The sequence below is a fragment of the Mandrillus leucophaeus genome, unplaced genomic scaffold (genome assembly GCF_000951045.1).
Source record: "Mandrillus leucophaeus isolate KB7577 unplaced genomic scaffold, Mleu.le_1.0 Scaffold174, whole genome shotgun sequence".
Taxonomy (NCBI): Eukaryota; Metazoa; Chordata; class Mammalia; order Primates; family Cercopithecidae; genus Mandrillus; species Mandrillus leucophaeus.
In genome coordinates this window covers 3,080,527-3,103,039 of record NW_012101743.1, presented here as the reverse complement: position 1 = coordinate 3,103,039, position 22,513 = coordinate 3,080,527, and the positions used below count along the sequence as shown (strand labels likewise).

Here is a 22,513-nt window from a genome sequence, read left to right as displayed (position 1 = left end):
AATGTAAATGACGAGTTAATGGATGCAGCACACCAACATGGCACATGTATACATTTGTAACAAACCTGCACGTTGTACACATGTACCCTAGAACTTAAAGCATTAAAAAAAAAAAAAAAAGCTATGGGAAGTTCTTGATCAAGTTCCTTTTGAAAATGTCATACCGTTAGAGGAGCAATTTGCTACTTAGGAAAGAAAAGAGTTGTTTTCCTTCTTTGAACGTATGTGGTGTATTAATACATAAGTAAACCTCATTTCCTACTTTCTTGGATTCCAAAGGGAAAAGTCCTTCTGAAATTGACAGAAATCATTAGGCTGGAAAGAGCCTAACAAGATGATGAGAACTGTGGCATGCTGGGAAAGGGTCTGGCACTGTTCCTCTAATAGCATTTTCCCAATTCTGATCTTCCTTTTATACCATGTGTCTATATTCTCTCCAGGCACTGTACTAGTTTTAAAATTTAAACAAATTTAAGCCTGTGGTAAAATGCATATAACATAATGTTTACCATCTTAACCATTTAAAAGTGTACAGTTTAGTGGCATTAACTACATTCACATTGTTGGGCTACCATCATTGCCATCCATTGAACTCATTTCATCTTGCAAAACTGAAACTCTGTAACATTAAATGGTAACTCCACATTCCCCCTGACCCCTACAACCCCTGGCAACCACCATTCTACTTGCTGTGTCTATGAATCTGAGCACTTTAGGTACCTCAAACAAGTGGATTCATACAATATTTGTCTTTTTGTGACTGGCTTATTCCACTTAGCATGCTTTCAAGGTTCATTGATTTTGTAGTATGTGTCAGAATTTCCTTCTCAGGACTGAATAATATTCTATCATATGTATATACTGCATTTGTTTATCCATTTTTCCATTGATGAACATTTCAGTTGCTATTGTGAATAATGCTGTGAACATGGGTGCACAAATATCTCTTCAAGACCCTGCTTTCCATTCTTTTTTTTTTTTTTTGAGACAGAGTCTCGCTCTGTCGCCCAGGCTGGAGTGCAGTGTCGCAATCTCAGCTCACTGCATGCTCCGCCTCCCAGGTTCACGCCATTCTCCTGCCTCAGCCTCCCTAGTAGCTGGGACTACAGGTGCCCGCCACCACGCCCGGCTAATTTTTTTGTATTTTTAGTAGAAACGGGGTTTCACCATGTTTACCAGGATGGTCTTGATCTCCTGACCTCGTGATCTGCCCGCCTCGGCCTCCCAAAGTGCTGGGTTACAGGCGTGATCCACCGCGCCCGGCCTCAATTCTTTAGAGTATATGCCCAGAATTAGAATTCTGGATTGTGAAGTGATTCTTTATTTAATTTTTTAGGAACCACTGTATTGCTCTTGATAGTGGTTGCACCATTTTACATTCCCACTAACAGTGCACAAGGGTTCCAATTTTTCCACATCCTCACCAATACTTAATATTTTCCGTTTTTAAAACAGTATCTATCCTAATGGGTGTGAGTAATATCTCATTGTGGTTTTCATTTGCATTTCCCTGATGATTAGTGATTGTTATCTTTTCATTTGTATATTCTTTGGGGAAATGACTATTCAGGTTTTTTGCCCATTTTTTAATTGAGTTGTTTTGTTGTTGAATTTTTCTTCATATATTCTAATATGAATCCGTTATCAGATATATGGTTTGCAAATATTAGTATTTTCTTGTATTCCTTGAGTGCCCTCAATTTTATAGAATGACTTTTCTTAAGGCTGGGCACAGTGACTGAAGCCTGTAATCCCAACACTTTGGGAAGTCGAGGCGGGTGGATCGCCTGAGCCTAGGAGTTCAAGACCAACCTGGACAACATGGTGAAAGCTCGTCTCTACAAAAAATTAGCCTGACATGGTGGCGTGTGTCTGTGATCTCAGCTACTTGGGAGGCTGAGGTGGAGAGATTGCTTGAGTCCAGGAGGTCAAGGCTGCAGTGAACTGTGATTGTACCACTGCACTCCAGCCTGGGCGATAGAGTGACAAAAAAAAAAAAAAAAAAAAAGAATGACTTTTCTTAGAATAAGGGTCCCAGTTTTGATCCTACTTCTACAGTTGACTAAAATGGGGATAGCATACCCTGCCCTGCCCGAAAAGAACAGTAACTAACATTTATCAAGCACCTACTAAGTGCCAGGCACTGTTAAGTGTTTACACATAGTAGCTCACTTAATCTTCCCAACAATACCGTGAAGTAGGTACTATTTTATTTTCATGTTTATTGTACAAATGGAGAAACTGGGTTACAGAGAGTACGTAATTTGCCTAAGTTCATACAGGCAGCATGTGCCAGAACAGAGATGTTACCAAACAACCCAGCTTTAAAACCCGCTTCTGTGAGGAGCCAGGGTAGGAGGAAGACCTGTAGACTGTTAAGTGCTGTATATGAGAGAGGCAAGAGAGGGTTTTCATTTCTGAGCATACTCTAAAAAGGATGAGGGCTCATTGACATGGAAAACCACTTCTGGGGCACTCTAGGATCATGAGGAGTCAGGGAGAGGCCTTTGCAAGGGGCAGGGACCTTAGGGTTGAACTTGGAGCCCAGCTCCAAAACCTGAAGAACCTTCGCCTTCCTCATTTGGCCTCTGTTTGCCAAGACTCCCATTGTAAATATATGTCCCCTAAGAATCGTTACTTGCAATGGTATAACACTTAACAAATTAAACACATACATTATTCCATCACATCTTCATAATGATCTAGTCATTCAGGAAGGGTGGAGGTTATTTTACTACTTTACAGATGGGGAAACTGAGACTCAGGAAGATTAAGTGGCTTCCCAAAAGCCCACATGTGTGGCTAAATCAGAAGAAAACAAAGACTCCTGGACCTTTTCATTCATTCCTCAATATATCTTTTCACAATCCCATCACAAGAATAGGCATTCTTTTTCCTGGCCATGGGCCAGAAGATCAGGGAAAGCCAGGTATGCTAACTTCTCAGTGACCTGGGCCAGAGCCTGATCCATACTTCCCACATGAAGGTTTTCAGAATTGTTAAGTTTTCCCTTCTTATCCCACTGCTTAGCAGTGGGCGCTTGGCTAAAACCATTGCTTTGAGGGACAGGGACTCAAACATTTAGATACCTCTCTAGGTCAAGGCTGCCTCCCTCCAAGATGCAGCAACAGTTCTACAAAAGAGATCCAGAGGGCATAATTCCCTCCACCTGACAGATGTGGTAATGAGGGTAAGTAACATGCCTGAAGTCATGCAGCTAATAAGTGCTGGAGTTTCTGGCCTCAATATTAATATTTTTTATCACTACACCAAGCTACCAAGTTGCCAAAAGGCAGGGTGCGGACAGTACTTAACCATGAAAGTGCTCGATTACAATGTGGTTGAAACAGTTCAAGTGTGCCGGTGTGGACATTGTGGGCAGTCCTGGCCAGTGGCAGGTAGCAGGCTGGAGCAAGCACCCAGCTATGTGGTAGGACATTGTAGAATAAACCAAGATCACCCAAACAAGAACAAAAGAGGTTATTTATCGAGAGCTTGCTATATAGCAAGGGGGTCAATCACCACGATTTGGGTTGGCAGAGACTCAAAGGCAGGCAGGGAGTGGCAAAGCTTTATAGTGAACAAGGGGAATGCTAAACATATGTCCTGATTGGAGGCTGTTGGCAAGGGAAAGCTGGACCAGTTTAACTAGAAACGAGGTATCCTACATGATTGGTGTGCGGGACCTATTTCACTCTCTGTGGTTATTCCTGAGTTGGAAGTGGAAGGGACAGCGGCAAAGATAGTGAATCTGGCCTCATGGTCAATCATGAGATTGACCATGTCCTGACTGCTCTGGAGTGATTGCTGAGAGACTGTGGTTTGGTTGCCTGGCTGGTGCCTGTAGAGGTTGTGGGTCAGAATCTTACTGTCATAGATGGTCCTGGCCATTGTCCAGTCAAACTGTCCTAACTGGGAAATACACTGCTGTGGCTGAAATGTTTATTATCAACATTAGAAAAAAATGAAAGGATTTCCTGAGGTCCTTATGTCTTTCCCCACAGGTTGATGGTACTGTGTTTCTGGAGATTTTTCACACCGGCTCCAACAGGGTTTTCATAATCTGACTGATTCTGATTGACCCATATATGCCTTTCGTCATCATGCATCAGAAAACAGTTTCCTGCATGTGGGAGCAGAGTCCAGATAAAACATTGTGTTTGGAGGGGACAGGGGGCACAGTGTCTGAGGTCCTGAGGCTATGTTCGGTCTACTGAGACTAAGTTGGGGGTCAGAGGAGGGCATTAAAGAGTGGGTGCCCCCAAAATTAAGTGGGGTGGGGCTGCACACAGTGGTTCAAATTGTAACACTAGCAATTTGGGAAGCTTAGATGAGAAGATTGCTTGAGGCCAGGAGCTCAAGACCAGCCTGGACACCATCACGAGACCTTGTCTCTACAAAACATTTAAAAAAGAAAATTAGCTGGATGTGGTAGCGTGCACCTGTAGTCCTAGCTACTCTGGAGGCTGAGGTGGGAGGATCGCTTCAACCCAGGAGGTTGAGGCTGCAGTGAGCTAAGGTTGCACCACTACATTGTAGCCTGGGAAGCAGAGCAAGACCTTGTTTCTAAGATAGATAGATAGATAGATAGATAGATAGATAGATAGATGGATAGATAGATAAATAGATAAATAAATCACACGTTCCCACTTATTTGTGGGATCTAAAAATCAAAACAAAGTCAGGGACATGGAGAGTAGAAGGGTTGTTACCAGATGCTGGGAAGAGTAGTGAGGAGCTAGGGGAGAGGAGGGGATGGTTAATGGATACCAACAAAATAGAAAGAATGAATAAGACCTAGTATTCGATAGCACAACAGGGCGACCACAGTCAATAATAATTTAATTGACATTTAAAAATAACAAGAATATAATTGGATTGTTAGTAACACAAAGGATAAATGCTTGAGGGAATGGATACCTCATTCTCCATTCTCCATGATGTGATGGTATTGCCTGCCTGTATCTATATATATATACAAAATATGTCATGTACCCCATGAATATATACTATGTACCCCCAAGACTTAAAAGTAAAAAATTAAATGTAAAATAACCATTTTAAAGACTTGTGAAAAAATGAAAATGCAAAATATCTCATTAAAAAGTTTTATTTTAATCACAAAAAAGTAAAAAGTAAAAATAAATAAATAAATAAAAGTAGGAGTGGGCCGGGCACGGTGGCTCACGCCAGTAATCCTAGCACTTTGGGAGGCTGAGGCAGGCGGATCACGAGGTCAGGATATCGAGACCATCCTGGCGAACATGGTGAAACCCCGTCTCTACTGAAAATACAAAAAATTAGCCGGGTGTGGTGGCGGGCGCCTGTAGTCCCAGTTACTCGGGAGGCTGAGGCAGGAGAATGGCGTGAACCTGGGAGGCGGAGCTTGCAGTGAGCCGAGATCGCTCCACTGCACTGCAGCCTGGGCCACAGAGAGAGACTCCGTCTCAAAAAAATAAAAATAAAATAAAAAAAGTAGGAGTGAAGGAATGCCCAAGACATTTTTCAACTCGGACCCTCCATTCAGAACGCCTTTGCAGTTGTTTTCATTCTCCTGTGCCACACCCTACCATGACTTTTTAAAATTACTTTTTTCTATGATGATAAAAGTAGAATATATACTCATTGTGGGAAAAAACGATCTGGTTCAGAAGTACATTAATTTAAAAAGGAAAGATCCCGCCCACCCCGAATTCTCATTCCAGAGGTAACCACTGTTGAGAGAAACCATATAGGCCCTATAGGCCCTATAGGAAGTCATTTAGGAGTGAGTCCTCCTCCTGCGTCTTGCCCAAAAGGTCAGAAAAAAAAAATGTGCAAGAGATTTCAGATTTGGCAGAAGTTCTGCTCCCCCACTCCCTTGGGATATGGTTGCCATTTCATTTCTTTAGTTGCTTTGAAGTCAGATTCAAGTTTCTGAATAAGACTGCCTGCTTCCTTCCCATACCCCTTTATCAAAGCACCCATTAGTCTCAGTGCCCTGCTGGGCAGAAGCAAGGCCCAGAGCTTTGGGTGAACTGTCAGTTTTTGAGCCTCAGCAGGCTGTGGGCACATAGCTGCTATGTGTGCTCTCAGGCTCTGCTTTCACCTTGGATACCGGGAGGTTTGACATTCTTTTCATGAATTTTCAAGGAAATATATCTCCCATCTGGATATACACTGGCTGAAAAGAACTCAGCTGTGCCTCATTGGTGAATGGTTAAGCACACTGTGATACATCCATATCATGGACATTCAACGACAAAATAAGAATGAAGTATTGATACATAGAATGATGTGGATTAATCTCCAGAGAATTATGTTAAGTGAAAAAAAGCCAATCCAAAAAGTTTACATATCACATGATTCCATTATAAAACATGTCAAATGAAAATGAAAAAATTACAGAAATGAAGATTAGTCACTTCCAGGGGTTAAGGAAAAGGAAGGAGGGAAACAGGTATGGCTATAAAAGAGCAGCATGAGGGATCCCTGTAGTGATGAAACGTTCTGCATCTTGACTGCATTGATGTTAATATTCTGGTTTTAATATTATACCATGTTTTATATTAATGATATGTTACCATTGGGGGAAACTGGGTAAAGGGTATGTGGGATCTCTCTTACAACTTGTGATAACTTACAACTTACATGTGAACTAACTGCTTGTGAACCTACCTCAAAATAAGTTTAATTTAAAAAGAAAAGCCCTTTCTGTTCCTCTGTTTATCCCCTTTTCTTGGGTCCCTTGTGTAGGTGAACATTGAAGTACAAATGCTAAGTCATCTTGAGGATGGCAGTAAATCAGGAGGGCAGTTCAGTTCTGTAGTTGAGTAGGTGGCATATAGGAGGTGGCCTGAAAATCTACACCTTCCTTTCCCCCACCCCACTTCAACTCAAATAGCCTCTGCACTGTACTCAGCATGATACTCAAACCTCCTCCCATTAACACCTCTTTTGGGGACCCTCTCCACAGGCCTACGCTCTTTGTGTTTGGAAACAAGTAATGCATCGATTGGTTGGCTTGATTACTATTACCAGCTGTTGTCACCAGGCACACAGCAAGGCTCTGAGATGCTAAGGAAAAAGGACAGAGACTTTGGGCCTGAGTATAAGAGAGAAGCCAGTGTATCTGTTCTCAAATTTTCCTTCCCAAGGATCATTCAAGAGCCTGCAGTTATCAAAGTATGAAGAACACCTTGGCCTGTGAGAAAGAGATTGCTAAGATAACAAAGAAATATATATATATTGTGATAACTTATATATATACACACACACACAGTTAACATAGGTATACCTTTACATGCACACATATGTATGTGTATGTACATACATACGTATATATACATATATGTGTGTGTATATATGTACATATAGGTATACACACACACACACGGCTCTTTTGTTTCCTGGAAGGAAACCAAGAGACAGATAGGGACATGGTGGTGGTGAAGGGTAAAGATGGGCTTTTATGTTTCATCATTTTATACCTTGTCTATCATTAGAATTTTCCAGCCATTTTTTTCTTTGTCTTTTGGGGAAGTTTTTGGAGGCCAGCTACCCTGGCTACATGCCTCTGCTTGTCCCATTGACCAGTCACTCAGCTCAGGATGTCAGCAGCCCAGGAGGAAGCACTGAAAACTCCTTCTCCAGGATATTAAGGAAGGAAGGAAAGAAAATGACAGCAGGAGGCTGTTTGGGTAGGCCTGTGTGAATCACTGATTCCAGACCCGGGGGGTTGCTTTCCTCTTAGCTGCCTGGCCAAGGAAGCCACAACAATTCTCCGCCCAGCTAGGGGGTAAAAATGCCATTTACTATGCCAAACCAGTGTCCCTCCTCCAGTAGGGGTGACATCCCTGGCTGGGCCCTTGCTCCCCGGGCTGATGGTTGTGGAGAGGGGACGCGTGCAGGTTTTGGATAAGGCTGCCTGTGGGGGCAGTGCCTCACCCCTCCAAGCTCTGGGCTAAGTGAAGTGTGAGTGATAAATGTGTGTGTTTTCTCCCTGCTGGGGATTTTCAGGTTGGAGACTATGACTTTGGCTATGGCTGGAGGTGAGGAAAAAAATTGGATTCTTCCTCCTTCCTGAGCACTGTTCCAATCTCAGGCTCCTGAGGACCAGAGAGCTGGAGGGAGTGGAGGGAATTATTTTAGAGTTTCGTGCAGCCAGGAGAAAGGAGATGAAGGCATCCAGCAAGAAACTGGCAAGGGCCTTCCACATCCTTGCACCTTTACTCATAGCATCATTGACCCCATCTGAGTTCCAGTTTCCACTCCTGAATGGGACAATCTGAAATACAGGCAAACAAGCAGCCAGGTGGATGGACAGGTGTGTGTTTAGAGACATTGCGCAATGTCTAGTTACAAACTCCACTCATCTCTGCTCAGTCAGGCAGATCCCCTAGGACCACACCTAGAGCCAAGTTTGTGTTATGTTATTGGATATATAGCCCGAAAGTAATAAAACTGCATTGTAGACATTCTATACTATACAGACTTCCTCTAAATCTCTTCCACTACAAGAACGAGCCAGGAGTGTGGTGAGTGATGGCGACTTTTCCTCCCCCGCTACTCCAACCCCAGCCAGGAGATTTCCAATGACTCTGAATACCGCCTGATGGGAGAGGAGGAGGAATGGGAAGAGGGGGAGGAAGAAGTAGTCAGGACTGATAACTACCATTAGCAAATGTCTATATAAGCATCATTATGTAAGCATTCCTCCCTAGGAGGCATCCTGTCCTCCCCCTAACCCACCATAGTATCTTGCTGGCTCTCCCCCACCCCATTCCTACTTTTTTGCCCATAATGTGAATTTATATCAGACTTGGCCTGTTTACAAATGTTGGGGGAGGGTTGGTGAAGGTCCCTGCCCTACCAAGTGTGCTTTCTTCCAGTCTAGCTCCCTTAAGGACAACTCTGGATCTGGTGGTCCCACTTGCCCCCAGCCTTCCTAGAGTGTTGTGAGGGCAGATATTCTCAAGGCACTCTGAGAAGCCTGGTGAAATGGCTCCATAGAAGCCATAACTCAGATCTCTAGCTCACCCTCCTGGACTTCGTGAGATGTCACTCCATTTGAGATGCTCTAATCAGCAGGGTCACATGGATGTAGACACTAAACCGCTTTGTCGCTCTCATTTCTCACCCTTAAACCCACCCACACCTTTGCCAGCCTTTAGTAGGAGCTCATTCAGTGAGCCTCAGGAGGTGGGCTGAGGGGATTGGGAAAGAGAAAGCAGGGAGACATGAACCAAAGGAAGGGGAGGAGAGACAGAGAGTGAGAGGGACCTTCTGGAATGGTTTGCACCTGTTCGGAAGTAAGGACGTTTCACTATTCTCCATTTCTGGATCTACTGATTCTAGAGACTTTTCTTTTCTTTTCTTTTCTTTTCTTTTCTTTTCTTTTCTTTTCTTTTCTTTCTAGACAGAGTCTTGCTCTGTCACCCAGGCTAGAGTGCAGGGGTGCAGTCTCTGCTCACTGCAACCTCCGCCTCCCAGGTTCAAGCGATTCTCGTGCCTCAGCCTCCCAAGTACCTGGGACTACAGGTGCCAGCCACCATGCCTGGCTAATTTTTTGTACTTTTAGTAGAGACAGGGTTTCACCATGTTGACCAGTCTGGTCTCGAACTCCTGACCTCAAGTGATCCACCCGCCTCAGCCTCCCAAAGTGCTGGGGTTACGGGCATGAGCTGCTGCACTCGGCCGATTATAGAGATTTTTCCAGAGCCGCATGTTTAAAAAGCCTGGTCAGTCCTGAAGGTTTGAGTCAGTCCTGAAGGTTTCAGTTAAATTTGTCCTGCATGTTTTAGAGTCACTGGAATCATTGGTTAGAGCCAGGAAGATCAGATTCCCCCCAAAGCAATGGAGGCATTTATCTAGGAACTGGGGTTTGGAGGGAGTCATCATGGTGTTTGTACTTTATCTTTTGCTGGAAGCAAGTGGCTGAGCTATGTTGCACCTGGAAATCTACGTTATTGGCCCGGCATCTTAAGAATGTGCCCAATTTTCTTAGTAGAGGTTATTCCCATCCGGAATGCCAAGTAATGGAATGTATGCCCTCTTGGGATTTGCAAAGGATGAACACTTTCCAAAATCCAGAGCTAAAAAAAAAAAAAAAAAAACAACAACTCTTCCCCAAATAGTTGTTTTTGTAGTCCTATCTTCTTATCCAGCCTTATCCAGCTCCTACCATGTTATTCTAACATTTTCTACTGGTCTGTTCTAATGATGGGCTTTTGGGCATGTGGTCATTTTCAAGTCAATGCTATGACCACAGATCCCACAGAATAGTAACCACAAAGTCCCTCAACAAGGTGTTTTATTCACTACCTATGATTCACTCAGCACTGTACCATGGCAAATATAAGAAAAAAATGTGCAGTTTGGGAGGCCGAGGCAGGTGCATCACTTGAGGCCAGGAGTTCAAGACCAGCCTGGTCAACATGGTGAAACTCCGTCCCTACAAAAAATACAAAAATTAGCCAGGTGTGGTGGTGCACACCTGTAATCCCAATTACTTGGAAGGCTGAGGCACAAGAATCACTTGAACCCTGGAGGCAGAGGTTGCAGTGAGTGGAGATCACACCACTGCACTCCAGTCTGGGTGACAGAGCGAAACTCCATCTCAAAAAAAAAAAAAAAAAAAAAGAAAGAAAGAAAAGAAAAAAAGAAAATGTAAGAAATGTGTTTTTTTTTTTTTTTCCTCCAGAGACTTCTAATCTAAGTTAAGGAGAAAAGTTATATGCATTTGAAACACCACGAGGACAACAAAAGACAGTATATAATAAAATGTGGAATGGAAATGGTATGATAATAGCAATTCCTATCAGTTATTGAGGTCTTCCTAAGGGCCAGGCACTATGCTAAAGGCATCACGCTTATTATCTCATTTTAATCCTCATAACAAAACAACCCTTTGAGATGGGTTCTGTTAATATCTCCACTTTTGAGCCAAGGGAACTCAGGTTTACAAAAAGTAAATAATTTGCTGTAAGGCAGCTGGTAAATGCAGGCAGAGCAAACATCCCATTCCCAACTTTTTATTTTGAAAACACTTCAAAATTACAGGTAAGTTGAAGAATACTGTAATGAAGACCCATATATGCCTCACCTACATTCACCAACTATTAACATTTTACCACATTTGCTTTATCATTCTCTCTCTCTCTCTTTCACCACACACACACACACACACACACACAAAATCCTATGCATTTTTTTCTGACCTAATTGAGCATAAATTGCAGATATCATTACACTTCCTTTCTAAATACTTCAGCATGTATTTCCTTTTTTTTTTTTTTTGAGACAGAGTCTCGCTCTGTCACCCAGGCTGGAGTGCAGTGGCACGATGTCGGCTCACTGCAAACTCCGCCTCCCGGGTTCACGCCATTCTCCTGGCTCAATTTTTTGTATTTTTAATAGAGATGGGGTTTCACCGTGTTAACCAGGATGGTCTCGATCTCCTGACCTTGTGATCCGCCCGCCTCGGCCTCCCAAAGTGCTGGGATTATAGGCGTGAGCCACCGCGCCCGGCCAGCATGTATTTCCTAAGAACAAAGACATTTTCCTACACAATCACAATGCAGTTACCACACCTCAGAAACTTAAACAGTGTCAGAATTTGAACACAACTCTGACACCAGAGCCTTGACCACAGGTGCTATGAGATTTCAGTAGAAGGAGCCATCAATGCAGTTTGGGGATTATAAGATGGATTTTCTGTGGACTCTCTACTTCTGATTATTTGAAGTAATGAAAGGAAGGAGTTACACAGAGAATCACAAAGCATGCATTATCCAAACGCTAAATTAAAGCTCATCGTTTTCAGAGTGTGTTCTATTTGGGTGGGAAGGGAATGATACAGATTTGCCTTTCTAATTAGCTTCTTTTCTGGTCAATATTAAAATTGGTCTTTCTTAACTGCCTGCTGACATTACAACTGGGGTAGGTATTCCAGAAGTTATTCTTTGATTAAAAACACAATTATAGGAAATGTACTAAGTGGGTAAGCAACAGCCACATATGAATAATGGAGAACTAACCACAAATTTGAGTTAGAAAGGAATTCTAGTTAGAAATTCTAGCCACAGGTCAGAATTTAGCATCTACAACATAAATCTAGTACTTGCTAAGTTATGTGTCTTTTCCCCGAAGTTAACAAGAGAGGGTCGCATGTACTGCCCTGTCCAGAGACCCCAGCCTACCCACCCAGTGAAATTCCAGAAGCAGGGTGTTGGCTATTTCAGGCTGAAAGGAAGAAAAGGCCTCTGCTACCAGACTTGCCAAGATCCCCTGAAGGGACCCCAGCCTAAATTTCTTCTTTCTTCTTATTCTTATTTGGGCAAACCCAATTTGGAAAGCCTGTCAGATTAGGCCCAGCTGGACAGTGTTTAATGCCCCTCGTGAATACATGCACAGGAGAAATCACGACCTTTTGAAACTCTTGATTCCTCTAAGTCATTTTAAAAAGCCAGAATCCTGCATCTGCATTTGTTTCGCGTGTCGCACTCCCACTAGACACTTTTAAAAAATCAAAATATTGCAGATCTCTGCATCTCAGAGGCCAAGGTAGGGACACACGCCTCTTTATGGGACTGAGGCTGGGAAAAGTGCCCTACTGGGTCTTCCAGGCAGTCAACGTTAGGTCACACTTTTGCTCGCTGTCTCTCTCTCTCTCTCCAGTTCTTTTGGTTTTCTGTGGACACAATCTGATCTTCAACATCTCTGAATCCATGTAGTGTAAGCCATGTTATAACTGGGGTTCCCTGTGTACACACAACCTTTGGTAGGGACCTTCATCTCAAGAGCAGAAAATATTTCACAATTTTTCGGAAATTCTTGCTTTTTTGGTTCATGGCCCCAGACTGGCTAAGGGAGTAAATAGTTTTCCTTAGGACTGAACAAGAACAGCTTAGAACACCTCAAAAACAGTGTTCACATCTAGATGGGAATGCTTGCAGCTTTGCTACTTAAATTTTCTTTCTTCCGTGTCTTCTCTCTTCTCCCCTCTGCTCCCCTCTCCCTCCAGCCTGCACCATCTAAAATGCCAGAAAGCGACTTATTTACATCTCCTTCCCAAAGCCCTTGAGTGTCCTTTACTGCTCGGATAAAAGCCTCTACTCTTTCCTTAGAGTTTCACCTCCAAATTACTTCTCACACTCAGCCCTGCAGGGATACAGAGAGGCTAAGAAAGAGCATCTGGTATTTTGCACTAAGGATGCAGTAGTGGCGGGAAGATGGAGACAGAGGAAAAAGGGGAGTTAACAGTTCCCAGCCATGTAAGGAACAAGCCCAGCCCTTTTTGGAATGAGATCAGAAGACAGCGAGAGGCCTTGGAGAAGAAATTTTATCTGGCTGGTTATTGCTTCGGCCTGCGGGTCTGGGGCTGCGTGCGTGTGGGCGCTTGAAGTGCCGAGCTGCCCCCACGTGGCAGCCTCTAAGGGCATGCCCACAGCGCGGGCTCCCATGCACCACAGCAGGCAAGGCACGTAACCGGCCAGCGGCTCCCTCAGCAGCACCATGGCTAGCTTTCATGCTTGCCTCAAGATTTCAGAGTAAGTGGCGGGCGCAGCCGACCTACTCCCCCTAGACACCACGGAGTGGAGGGTGGCAGAACGCCAGCCGGCCTTGCAGGGGCTCTTACCCGCCCAAGTGGTGCGCTCGCCGCAAAGACGGGCGGCGAGGAATGACCCGGGGGTGGGCGGCGGGCAGCGAGACACCTCTGGGCTCGAACTTGCAACATCATTCCCCTGTGCAGCCCGCCGGTTGGGGGCGGTGTCCTCCTGGGAGAGCTCGCGCAGGTGTGCGTGTGCGTGGGAAAGCTCAGCAGCGGGAGAGCCCTCCACCCAGCTTCCGGGACTCGGCAGGTCGGGGGACACAGAGACAGGTCAACTCTACGTGGGGAAATGAGGGCTGGCTGGACGCCTTGAGGCTTCTCTGCGTTTCACGCTTCCTCTCCTTCCTGCCCGGCACCCCTACCTTGCTCACCTGGGCCCCAGGGACCCAGGGGCCAGGACGGGAAGTCGAACGTATTCCCAAGGCTGTTGCAGTTGTGGTTGGTTGACTTGCAAAGGCAAGACGGAGGGAAGCACCAAAGGGGAACTTGGCCCAGCTGCAGTGACTGACCTGGAAATACCTAGTTATTTCCGGGGTTTCCTATCCTTTACACCGCGATTCCCTACTTCTTGGTGCAGGGATACTTTGTGGCACTCCTACAGCCTTGGCTTTGCCAGGGTTTGTAAGAAATGGCTCAAGTATGAGAAGGGAGATCTGCACAAGGGTGATGTTTATATAACAGACAGACCAGGGACAGAGACTGGACAAAGCTATAGATTCTCTATGTGTCAAGAAACCTAGCCAACATCATCTCAAAGTAAAGCACCCCACAAACCTGGATTTTACAAGGCTCATTTCATTGATTAGTAACACCATTCAAGTAACTGACGGCAATAATTCTGTCAAATAATGTGGCTCAATTACATCGGAACATGATGTTTTGGCACTAGTAAGCAGCCAGCAAGCAGCTAGCATGACTGACAATAAATGATCTTGTAGGGAGATAAGGGAGATGGGGGACTGGGGCCAAGAAGTGGAAGAGAGAAGAGAGGAAGGCAAAGAGAGAGGTGGAAAGAGAGAGGGAAACACGGATGAGTAGAGAGGAATTACCTTAAATTTTCTGAGTTGTCTTAATTTTCTAGATTTGTTCCAAGCTGTACAATATGCAGTCTCCCAGTTACTTGATGGGGTATTATCTCCAAGAAGTATATTCTTATTATGTGTCCACAGTGTTGTTTTTGGATGTTGTGTGTGCATATGTTTACATATCGCAAGCAATTCCAAAAGGAAGAAGATATTAACCAAAATGGATTTAGTCATATGGTTAATTAGTGGGTATGTGATTGTACATGATTATTGCCAATTTTCAATCATGGAGTGAACACTCTTCTTTTCCCTTAACTATTCCAACTTGGAATCACAGCCAGAAACCCATTTCACTCATTGCAAGTCTCCAGTCATTGGGAGTTGCATGGGTTCATCTGGCCCTGCAATTCTCTCCCTACATGGAAACATGCTGCATGAACAAGAACTGGCAGCCTCCAGCCTGCAGGCCCAAAGTAGAATTCCATGTGATTTCTAATGGTACTCCACCTGGAATGCTAAAGTGAAGTGGTTCAGGTATGGACGTGTGGGTAGATTGGCTGCCCATTTCCGCTTCTTCCCCAAGATCAGTACCATAACATGCTCCCATTTTTCTGCTGGTGAGTGGACCTGGACTCTTGAAATGCTGCTGATCCCCATAAAAAAGTGTCCTTGGCAACTATTGTAAAACCCTGTCTCCAGGGCTATCATCTCACTGTTGTGCCCTCAATCTATGGCCTTGAATGGATGCTGTGGCTGTTACAAGGCTTTCTCTGTGTAATTCATGGTAGTACCAGATGACAGAGACATTGTCAGTGAGTGCTTTGGGAGGGCCAAGGGAGATGATAACAGTAAGCATTTTACTCCCAGGTGAGCTTCCAAGCCCTTTCTCCCTGGGGCTCAGTGCTAGCTTATGTTAGATTTTCCTATTTGCAAATGAGCAAGGGGCCTTTCTTGGGGCCCCTTCACCCTAATGTCTACTTTCTGTGGAGGGAATTTGGAGCAACCTGAGGTCTTTAGGTTGGAAGAGGAAAATCAGTGGACAAAATGGCTTGCTCTTATGGCCTCAGGTGAAGAAGTCTCAGTCCGAGCTCATGTTTATTGAATCTGGGCTGAAGGTACAGGAGAAATGATAAGAGGGCATTTGAGATTAAGGAGCCAGGGCCTTTACAAATAAGTGGCATAGAGTGTTTCACAGGACCTAAAAGGGAAAAGAAACTTGGTATACATTTAAAAACAGTGTGTACCTACACTGTAGCTAGCTTTGTGCCGAGCCCCCTGGGAGAAACTTTTCCTTTCCCCTCCCGGAGCCAAGCAAGCACAGTGCCTGGCACAAGTATTTGTTGAAGGAATCTTGTTAACTGAACCAAGATGCACTTAAGGAGCTTGCCTTCTTAGGGGGTGACCAGGCCAGTAAACAACAGTTTGCAAGAGGTGGAGGGTGGGGACATAAGTTCAGTAGGAGAGAATGTAAAGGAGAGTAGGAGCACTTGGAAGCGAGCACATGGAGGAACTCTCGGGTCCTCTTCTTTGAGCTTTTTCCTAGGCTCCACGTGTTGTGGGAGAGGAAGACTGGGAGGGAAATGGTGCTGGCTCAAACATTCACTGCTCCCCCTGTAAACCTTGGGCACTCTCACACTCTCCATCCCCCTAACACTCCCACCTCCCCAAAACACAGGGAGGTTTCCTAGGATCACAACTTGGCCAAATCAGCAGGGTTGCACTTTCTCAACGAAGCCCAATAGGCCTTGAAATTCAAATTTGGGCAAAACACAGGATTGGTTCACAGTCTCCTCTCCCGCATACAATCGCAGTCTAGATTTTATATATAAATATGTACATTTATCATAGTGGAGATGTTTGAAATGTCTGGCCGGTGGTGGAATGGGTATGTTCAGAGCAGCCATCCATATTCTTGTGGGTCTTGACTCCATGGCAAGAGCCTCAGTGGCACTTTGCTCTAATCAAATGAGTCTGTAGTTTAAAAACCCAGTTTGGGTTTTTAAATTCCTAACCAGTTACTGTAGATATAGATCTTGCTCAAGATAAGTAGTTATTAAGTTCTGTTACTATTTTCATAGAGATGGAAGGACAGCAGGTTACAGGAGAATTATCAAGAGTGGTGAATATGCTTATTGGAAGAAGGGAGAAAAGAGCCGTAGACTTGAATTATGTGACACCATATTGCACAAGTATAAAAGGAGATGAAGGCAAAGCAAAATAACTTTTTAAATCCGACAAGACCCTGTAATGGTGGGATGGGTGACAATGTCTTCACTTTAAGGGTAAACAAAGTGGGCCCCAGAGGTTTTAAGGTATTCTCTTTGGGTCATACAGTCAGTGACAATACCAAGATTAGACTCCTGAGTACCCTGACTCCCAGCATAGAGCTGTCTAGCTCAGATAGATGAAAGATCGTCATCTGAGTAGTAGACCAAAATCATACATTGTGGGATACTGTGGCCTCTCTCTCTGGGACTGCTGCAGAGGTCAATTCAGCCTAAGGCAAAATGGTGAGCTCAGGCAACTTTTTGTTATGGTTTTTGAACAGAGTCTCTTACTCTGTCACCCAGGCTGGAGTGCAGTGGAACAATCATAGCTCCCTGCAGCCTTGAACTCTTGGGCTCAAGTGAAACTCCTGCCTCAGCCTCCCAAGTAGATGGGACTACAGGTGTCTACCACCATGTCTGGTTAATTTTTAAAAAATCTTTTTATAGAGACAGGGTCTTGCTATGTTGCCCAGACTGGTCTCAAACTCCTGGGCTCAAGTGATCCTCTCACCTCAGCCTGGGATTACAGGCATGAACCACTGTGCCTAGCCCAGGGCAACTTTGTTTTTAGCAACCCCAGTCTCTCCTGTTACAACCCATTTCCGATTTCAGTACGCCTTCCACTCCACGTGTTCTGGGCCTGAACTTTGCCCTTCTCTCCAAGCCTGTCTTCTCCAGGCCTTTGGCCTTCTAGGCCGTGGATTTCCTCTTGGCCAACACATTGCCATCTTGTGGCCCAGGGGCTAGCTCTTAGCCAACTGACCTGTGATGACAGGTTAGTAGACATTAATGATTAACTCCTGATAATGTGTATTTCAACAGGACCTGGATGCTTTTGTGTCACTCCAGTGATTGCTGGTAATCTTGGGGATCTAGCCAGGATAGTGAGCCCCTCACATCATGCTAGTCAGCTTCTCCTACTCCAAGAACAGGATTCAGGAAAGCGAGGCTGAGAGCTTCTGCAACAGGTGCTTGACACCTGACCAGGGAATTACTATTGTAAATTATGTGTCAGTCTGCTCCCCTTGGCTGCAAAACTTCCCTGATGCCCCTGGAAGCAGTGTGGGTTGCAATTTGCGATTAGAAGCCATAAATATTGACTTGTAATGCGGTCCAGTTGCTGGTATTCTGGGGATCCATGCATTCTCTTTTGGCCCTGAGTAGCCCCCTGGAATTCAGATGCTAGAAGACAGCCAACCCTGAAGTGCCCTCTACTGACCTGGGCCCATCTCCCCATAGCATCTGTAACCAGTTCTCCAGAACCCGAGACCTTGTGGCATACCTAGCTGCATGGAGAGAACAATGATGAACATGAAATTTGACTCTATGTGACATTCCAGTTGGGGAAGGCAAATTTAGGCCCTTCGAAAGCACCAAAAATGTGTAGCTGCAGCTTAGCCTGCCAGATCAGACCCAACTTCCACTCCTCACTATAATTAGGAGTGTTTAATGTGGTCATTAGAGATCACTGTGGCACTTCACTTCCTTCTCTCCCTCCCTTCTTTCCTGTTTTTTTTTTTTCCCCCTAGTTTTAGAAGAAAGATTGTTAACTCCCCTGGCAAGGGGCTCAGTCTGGGCGTCGCATTTTGCTAGCTTGCATTCACTCAGTTGCATTTTTCATTCATGAGAGCAATAGGAGGATTGATAGGTGCCATTGGAGTGGCAGGTACCAGTATAGGGGTCGGAGGGAGGAGGTACTGTCCCAGGCCCCTGGCCTCACCCTCTGTAGGGAATTAGGGGGAAACTGGCTCTTGGGTAATTTCTTGAATATATTATTTGCCGTATTTACCAGTTTACCTAAAGTTTTTTCTTTCAGTTATTTAGAACATAAAGTATTTAAGTCTTTGCAAAAATTCATTTAGAAGAAAATGATTTTAAAAGCTTTTGGAGATTTCTCTAAACATGTAGTCAACAGGTTTCATTTGGTCTTTAGCAGCATTCTAAGGGATGTTCCATTTGTTATAGGGAGGTTTGGTTTCCTTGGGAACATATGAAAAATGCGGAAAAGTATATTATTTCATCAGGAGCCAAAATTTCAGCATATTACATGGGAATGCTTGCATTTGTTTCTTTTAAAAAATTTATGTATTTTCTTGATTGACAATGGAATATTTGTGTATATTTATGGTGTACAACCTGATGTTTTGATATATGTATACATTGTGGAATGATTAAATCAAGGCAACTAACATATCCATCACCTCATATACTTATTTTTTGTGCACTAGCTTCTTTTGAATCCTTTGAAAGTGCATTTTCAGTTGTATCAACTTTAGCATTTTTAGAATTCTTTCCTCAGTTTCTCATATAGCACAATTTTTTGTTGTGTGTTATTTCTGGAAATTAGTAACCAAAATGTAAAATGCGATGTGATTGCCCCTGTCATTTCCTAATTGATTTTCTATTTTAGCATTCTTTTAGCTTTTTAAACCAATCTGCTTCTTATCCTTCCTTCACAGTTTCATAGTTATGGTCAATGGATAGCAAATTTGAGGAATGAATCCTACAATGTATTATAGTAATCCTTTCTTGGCATCTTTACTCTCCTTCTACTGCTTTACTCTTTCATGAAATCTTCAATAGCTATCAAAACCGCCCATTCAATTCAAATTGCTATAAACTTTATAATTCGCTAGAAGAAATTAGTTTTAGTGAATTGGATTGCTTTCAGAAGATCAAGTTAAGTTAGTGAAGGCTTGCCATTTGATTACTTCAAATACATATATAGTAAATACATATATAGTACTTACCTTGACCCAGTACCTCAGGGTCAAGGTAGGTACTTGTTCTCCTACCAGCTGGATGAGCTCACCTCACCTGCCACTCACCTCCTGCTGTGTGGCCCAGTTCCTAACAGGCTACAGACCAGTAGTGGTCTGTGGCTTGGGGGTTGCGGGCCCCTGTTGTATGCTATTACTTCAAATGCATGTATAGTACTTACCCTCAACTGGAGGGTGACAGGGGCATGTGGGGGATAATTTTGCTCCCCAGGGGACATTTGGCAATGTCTGGAGACATTTTTGGGGCCAAGGTATGCTACTGACATCTAGTGGTTAGAGACCCAGGGATGCTGCTAAACATCCAAGGATGAGCAGGAAGAGCCATCCCCTACCTCCCACCAAAGAATTTTGCAGCCCCAAATGTCAATCATCCCTAGATTATGAGATTCTACCTTAAACTAATAACAGTTTCCCAAAGTAGAAGTCTGAGGAGGACCCACCTTAAGAGCATTTAGACCAGCACTGTCCACTCGAAGTTTCTGTGATAATGGAAATGACCTCTATCTCTGCTGTTCAATAAGATAGTCACTGGCCACGTGTGGCTGCTGAACCCTTGCAGGGTGGTTAGCATAACTGAAAAACTGAGTATTTAATTTTATTTTATTTCAAGTAATTTAAAATTAAACAACCACATGTGGCTAGTGGCTTTCATATTGGATTCAGTGTTAGAGGCATTATGATCTAGTGGAGCATAGTCCTGGGTTCATGTCCACAGTCTACCACTTTCTAGCTTTATGGTCTTGAGTATGTCATCTAGGCCTTCTGAGCCTCAGTTTTCTCATCTGCAAAACAAGAAGTAACAATGGTACCTACTTTTCAGGATGGTGAGTATCAAATTCAATTATGCCTGAGAAATAAAACATGTAGCAGTATCCAGCACAGTAAGAATTTGAGAGATGTTAGCAATTATTGCTAGAGATTTGTGATAAGTATAGTAATTGTCATCATGTAAGTGAGTCTTGTGCAGGGCTTAAAAACAAGACCTCCCCTGCAACATTATTTAAAGGTCACTTCAGAGGCAGAGCTCCAACTCTCTGCCCTCACAGGATTCCTCTAGGCATGTTCCCATGCCTCTTTGGCCACATCTGCAAAGTGGGAATAATAAAATGCTTCTCTCCTAGCTGTCTATGCTACAGCATTGTTGGGATGTGCTCTGAAGAGTACAAAGCCCTCTGGAAGTATAAGGTTTGTGCCATAAGTTTGCACATTGCAGCTGTGCTTTCATCCAGATTCAGTACAAAATTCCTACCTTGGTAAAACTGTCTTAAATTTGGAATATAAGTGTCTGAATTGGGAAGGTTGTACCGGAGAGCAGCAGGAAACCGGGAGTTCCTCACGATGTTAGGCCCTGCTCTGTTGGTCACCTGACCAGGGTATGGCAGGACAGCCCAGGCACCATTTTAAGGATGCATTGAAGCTTGGCATTTGGGGCTGGGAAGCCAGAGCACTATATGGACAAACCTGTCTCCCAGGCTCCTGATGAAGGAGCAAGGCATCTGGTTCAAGGGGAAAGAAGAAAGTATACAAGGGGAAAGTATAGTGTGCCATCAAAGGCCATACTGCCCAAGGGTTCAGCCTCTTAGGCAGAGTGTCTGGACTGACAGATATATATGTACACATGTGGAAAATATTTTGGTACCATATAGTGGAAAGTGCATGGGGCTTTGGAGTCCAATATGGGTTTGAATCCTCACAATGCTACTTACTAGCCATGTGGCCATAGGTGAATGCCTTAACCTTTCTGAGCCTTAATTTTCTCATCTGTAAAATGGAGATGATTCCTACCTCACAGTGTTGTCACAAAGATTAAATCAGGTAACTGCCGGGCACAAGTAGGTTGCCCTCAGTAAATATGAGTTCCCTTGTCACCTTATGTTGACAAACAAAGAGCGACCATTAACTAATTAGCTAGTCATGATCCCATTTCTGTTCCTTTGGGATAGCCAAAGGAAATGAAAGTTTCTGCTGTTGGTATAGGAAAGCCATTTAGTCCTTTCTGGAGAAGAGGAAAGGGGAAGGATTTTCCTTGCTGTGCCACTGCAGTGTCCAAAAAAGCAGTCTGAACTGTTTAAGAACAGACTCGGGTGAAAGGTTAAAAGCACAGGGCCTGGGTGGTCACAAATACAGTTAATGAGGAGCCTGAGCGGCCTCACCTGGGCTTGATACTTGCCCCAAAGAAGTCACTCCATTCTGTGAACCCAGAGAGAGGCTTTCTGGGGACAATCAGTTTCCCAGGAGTCTGGGATTGAAACTCAAGCCATATCTGTGGCCTATTGATCCAATGGTGGCTAATGGGCCAAGGGCACAGGTTGGATCCAGTTGGCTTTGCCCTCACACACCCATGGGCCCCAACCCCCAATACAGGTAACCATTGGACAAACCTGCTGGTTACTGGGGGGCTGATGGAGAGAGTATGGGTAACTGCAGAAAGTCTCATCCCCTATTTTCGGGAAACTGATGAAGAGCAGGGAACATAGGTCATTAACACCATGGGGAGGAAAGCCTTCTGGTGGAGAAGAGAGAGTAATACCAATAATAGTGAACATGTATTGAGTGCTTACTGTGTTTTATGCCTCATGCCAAGAGCTTTATATGAGTGATATAGTTTAGATACTTGTACCCTCCAAGTCCCATGTCGAAACCTGATCCCCAATGTTGGAGGTGAAGCCTAGTGGGAGGTGTGTGGGTCATGGGAATGGATCCCGCATGAATGGCTTGGTGCTCTACCAGTGGTAATGAGTGAGTTCTCACTCTATTACTTCACATGAGATCTGATTGTTGAAAAGAGCCTGGAACCTCCTCCCCTCTCTTTTCTCTTTCTTTTCTTTATTCTTTTTTTTTTTTTTTTTT

At 44.1% G+C, this 22,513-nt stretch overlaps 1 protein-coding gene across 1 annotated transcript in view; it reads left to right on the top strand.

The window, feature by feature from the left end:
* Nucleotides 1-13,880: 13,880 nt before the first annotated feature.
* The window catches only part of KIAA1210 (KIAA1210 ortholog), an 80,330-nt gene continuing 71,697 nt past the window's right edge, over nt 13,881-22,513 (top strand). The window contains 3 exon segments of the mRNA XM_011977142.1: nt 13,881-13,928; nt 13,930-14,168; nt 17,704-17,826. Of these exon segments, the coding sequence (XP_011832532.1) occupies nt 13,881-13,928; nt 13,930-14,168; nt 17,704-17,826 (410 nt within the window).